This window comes from Vollenhovia emeryi, unplaced genomic scaffold, assembly GCF_000949405.1.
Source record: "Vollenhovia emeryi isolate VEMERY1.0 unplaced genomic scaffold, V.emery_V1.0 DF939281.1, whole genome shotgun sequence".
Classification (NCBI taxonomy): domain Eukaryota; kingdom Metazoa; phylum Arthropoda; class Insecta; order Hymenoptera; family Formicidae; genus Vollenhovia; species Vollenhovia emeryi.
In genome coordinates this window covers 78,911-83,240 of record NW_011967085.1, presented here as the reverse complement: position 1 = coordinate 83,240, position 4,330 = coordinate 78,911, and the positions used below count along the sequence as shown (strand labels likewise).

The 4,330-nt window shown below is 46.5% G+C and overlaps 1 protein-coding gene across 1 annotated transcript; it reads left to right on the top strand.

Annotated features, from left to right (window-relative positions):
- Window positions 1-813: 813 nt before the first annotated feature.
- Window positions 814-2,246, top strand: LOC105559317 (prefoldin subunit 2). The gene is made up of 3 exons (XM_012007515.1): window positions 814-1,094; window positions 1,276-1,399; window positions 1,491-2,246. Exons 1-3 carry the CDS (start codon window positions 946-948, stop codon window positions 1,671-1,673), a joined length of 456 nt encoding a protein of 151 aa, XP_011862905.1. The 5' UTR covers window positions 814-945; the 3' UTR covers window positions 1,674-2,246.
- The last annotated feature ends 2,084 nt before the right edge of the window (window positions 2,247-4,330 follow it).

Sequence of the window (4,330 nt, the reverse complement as noted above, 5' to 3'; positions counted from 1 at the left end):
GGGTAGTTATTATTTTACAATTTGACCTTTTGGAGGATCAGCAGTTCTCTCTCTATCGCAACCTGAACATAACCTATTAATAGTATTGATGGTATTGGTGTCAAATCGGCAGCATTCGTTACGCGAAATCACAGGCCCTAGGTCCCCATGGGGCGAAATGAGCAAAGCGTAACTCAAAGTATATCCCAATAATTACTTTTTAACCATTCTATTTATAAGTAAGTATTATTATCGCGGTCATAAATGTTACATTTAATGGATTTCCAGTTAGAAATATTTAACTTAGTGCTTAAAATATTTAAAGCAATTTCAACAAATTTCAAATGAAGATTCGTGATTGGTCACGCGCAATCCGCACTGCTCTCATTACGCTTCTTGGGGACCTAGGCTGGTATTACATTTGTCGTACGACAAAGTTTTTAAGCGTATTGATTGGCTGAAGGATAGTAAAATTCTCGAGTATCTAGAAACTTTCTATTCAGCGGCCAATCGACACGCTTGAAAAATTTGTCGTACGACAAATGTAAGTCCCAGTCTACAATAGAGATTTAAGCCCTAAGCCTTAAGAAATTGACTAATCACAGTCGCGCATTCTACTCATACTTGACCGTGATTGGCCAATTTCTTAAAGCTTAGGGCTTAAGTCATCTATTGTAGACTGGGACTAATAGTACCCCTAGAGCCTGTGATTTCGCGCAACGAAAACAGCGGAACGCTCGTGATTGGTCAAGGCTCTCGTTCCGCGATTTTCTGCGTACACCGTTCCGCTCTATGAGTTTGCACCCTCAGTTCTTTCTGCGTTTATGATCGTTGCGCCGCACTGCTCGCTCGCCCGAGCCCCGAGTGCCCCGACTGCCCCGAGTCCTCCGACCGCTGACGTTGTTGTTCTCGCCGCTCCGAGCCCGACACCGTCGTAGTGGAACTGCCGCGATCGAAATTCCTAATATGGCCAGCGAGAAGAAACCGGCGAAGACGCCGTCGAAAAGAGAGAAAACCGCCGAGGAGATACTGACCGAGTTCCAGTCGCTTCGAACCGAGCAGCGGATGCTGGCGAACAAACTGTCCGAGATGGAGATGGAGTTGAACGAGCACAAGTATGAGTCCGCCTAACCTCTACGCTTGCTACTCTTTTCTATGCTCCCGCGAACGCGCGGTGCGGAAGCTCGCTCGCGCGTTCCTTACCTTCGCGAGACGCACGCTCGAGAGACGAGAGTCACCGAGCGCGATAGAACGTGACTCGCTCGCCGTCCCCCACTAATACGACTGACGTTTTAGAATTGTTATCGACACGTTAAAGAATGTGGACCCCAAAAGGAAGTGCTACAGGATGATCGGCGGGCTTCTGTGTGAGCGCACGGTGGAAGACGTCATGCCGGCCCTGGTGACGAACAAAGAACAGGTGCGACTTGGTATCCCCGTCGGAGCGAAGCTTGGAGATGTCCAGGGAAGGGAGGTGTACACTGCGATAACGAGTCCAAATGTGTTTTCAGTTGATGAAAGTGATAGACGCTTTGAACGACCAGGTGACGAAGAAGGGAATCGAGATAAACGAGTACAAGGAGAAGCACAACATCAGAATCAGAGGGCAGGATGATCTGCAGCAGCAGGAAGAGGACAACAACAACAAGGAAGACAAGAGGAAGGCAATCGTTGTGAATCCCATTGACATTTAAGCGTAATAAACAGGCGTTTTTCTTCTTTTTTCATACTACGTTAAGGCATATCGAGACGTGCGGAGCACAGGTCGGGAAGGTAACTCAGCCTCCGAGTCAAGCGCACTGTTAAATTAGCCTCCATATTTATTTATTGTGCCGTCTCGGAGTGCATTGCGTTTCACGCATGATGCGTCACTTATCCTAGTTTGACATTTGATGGATAACAAGGTTGAATGGTGTATTGTGCGCGAAACGGAATGCACCTTCGGCGTACACTAGGACTAATCGCTGATGCCTTCTCATGTGAATTCAAGCACAGGTAGGACACATCTATACATTTTCCACGTATGCAAAATGTACAAGTGCGTCGCTATGCGCGCAATTCATGTGGAGAGGCACCGGTGATTCCCAGTGCCGCGTCCAACGACGGTACATTGGCGTATTCCATAAGTGTATTCGACCAAACGAGAGAACGTCGCGGTCTCGCAAAAATTTAGGCTCGTTGATGATCTGCGACAGGGTCTTTCGACTACTTGTATCTCTGCGTCAAAAGTGAAATAATAATGTAATGTTCGTACACTTCTCCACAGAGACGTCGTACATTTATTTTCATGTATCTTTGCATTTACATTACACGGTCTCGCCTCTTCAGTCCGCACGGAAGAATCTCCTGTATATAAATCGCGAAAGATACAAATGGCGAGATCAGTTGAGAAAGCAGGGAGAGGAAGGAGGTGGTGTCCGTAAAAAAATTTCTGACGCGAGCTTCACCCTTCGAGCGCGTCGGTGGAGACTCCGAACAGGGTGTTTTGTGCGCCTCGCCGAATTGATTCCGCCATGTTAATTTCGCCGCGCAGCCCGTTCAGTGTCCCGATCATAGACATAGTATATCTAGACTGCTGGTTCTCTCAAATTTCAGGAGTGGGGGTAGAGCTCACGTAGAAAAGGATGCACTCTGTTTCGTGTCTGTGCGTTCTCTCTCGCACAGGTTAGTAACTGCTTCCCTTATCCCCTCTTTTCGCGTGTGCGAGAGAGAACGCACAGACACGAAACAGAGTGCATCCTTTTCTACGTGAGCTCTACCCCCACTCCGCCAACCAGCAGTCTAGATATACTATGTCTATGGTCCCGATACTCCCGATTCGGGCTAGGCTGCGTGACGATCGCACGACTGCGCGTGCGCGTTGATGGGGGATACAGCGACGTACGAATACCACTGCTTAAGCCTGTTACACAATGCCAGGCAACAGGAACAGGGAATAGAATTTCTGAAGGCCAATGTCCACAATGCTAGACTTTGTCCAAGTTCTAGTTTCGAGAAACGTGCAGCTTTTATGGAATAGCTGCACGTTGATTGGCTACAGATTTCTTGAAACTAGAACTTGGACCAAGTTCTAGCATCGTGGACATTGGGCTTAACGCGTTGGATTCGTCGGAAATTTTCTTCCAACCAATTCAACGCGTTAGAAATTCTATTCCCTGTTCCTGTTGCCTGGCATTGTGTGAGGGGCTTTATGGCTCGAAATCACACCACTAGGGTGCCCGTCATATATTACGGCAGTTAAGCCTTGTGTCCACGATCCAAGAACTGCGCCCAAGTTCTAGTTCCGAGAAATGTGTAACCAATCAACTTGCAGCTTTTATGGAATAGGTGCAAGTTGATTGGTTACACATTTCTCGGAACTAGAACTTGGACGCAGTTCTTCGATCGTGGACACAAGGCTTTAGTCCCAGTCTACAATAGATGATTTAAGCCCTAAGCTTTAAGAAATTGGCCAATCACGGTCAAGTATGAGAAGAATGCGCGACTGTGATTAGTCAATTTCTTAAGGCTTAGGGCTTAAATCTCTATTGTAGACTGGGACTTAAGCCCGTATCAGACTACGGATTGAGATTGGGATTAGATTGAAATTTGACCAATCAGAGTAAAAGTTACTGAACTTGAGCTTAGTAAACTTTACTGCGATTGGTTAAATTTCAATCTAATCCCAATCCCAATCCGTAGTCTGATACGGGCTTTACTCCTGGTCCACAATCTTGCTTTAAGTAAGTCCCAATCTACAATAGATATTTAAACCCTAAAGCCTATCACACAATGTCAGGCAACAGGAACAGGGAATAGAATTTCTGACGCGTTGGATTGGTTGGAAGAAAATTTTCAACGAATCCAACGTGTCAAAAATTCTATTCCCTGTTCCTATTGCCTGTTGCCTGGCATTGTGTGACAGGCTTAAGCCTAAAGCGTCGTCTACAATGAACGCAAGACGCTAGGCCGCAAGCAAGAAATCGACCAATCATAGTCAAGTATGAGAAGAAAGATCGACTGTCGTTGGTCGATTTCTTACTTGCGGCCTAGCGTCTTGCGTTTTGCGTTCATTGTAGACGACGCTTTAGTCCCAGTCTACAATAGAGATTTAAGCCCTAAGCCTTAAGAAATTGACTAATCACAGTCGCGCATTCTACTCATACTTGACCGTGATTGGCCAATTTCTTAAAGCTTAGGGCTTAAATCATCTATTGTAGACTGGGACTTAAGAAATTTATTAATGACTACGTTTCCACCGAGGGTCAGAGTCGGGCTAGAGTCGGGTCAGAATCGGGTTGGGGTGAGCGTTTTTGCGGTGGAAACACCAAACTGGGTCAGAATCGAGTTGGGGTTAGGTGTTTCCACCGCA

What these genes read in the sequence shown, in the direction of transcription:
- LOC105559317 (XM_012007515.1), top strand. Translation starts at nt 946, where the DNA reads ATGGCCAGCGAGAAGAAACCGGCGAAGACGCCGTCGAAAAGAGAGAAA. An exon ending in ATGGAGTTGAACGAGCACAA is followed by an intron (nt 1,095 to 1,275) that starts GTATGAGTCCGC and finishes CTGACGTTTTAG; the next exon opens with AATTGTTATCGACACGTTAA. An exon ending in TGGTGACGAACAAAGAACAG is followed by an intron (nt 1,400 to 1,490) that starts GTGCGACTTGGT and finishes ATGTGTTTTCAG; the next exon opens with TTGATGAAAGTGATAGACGC.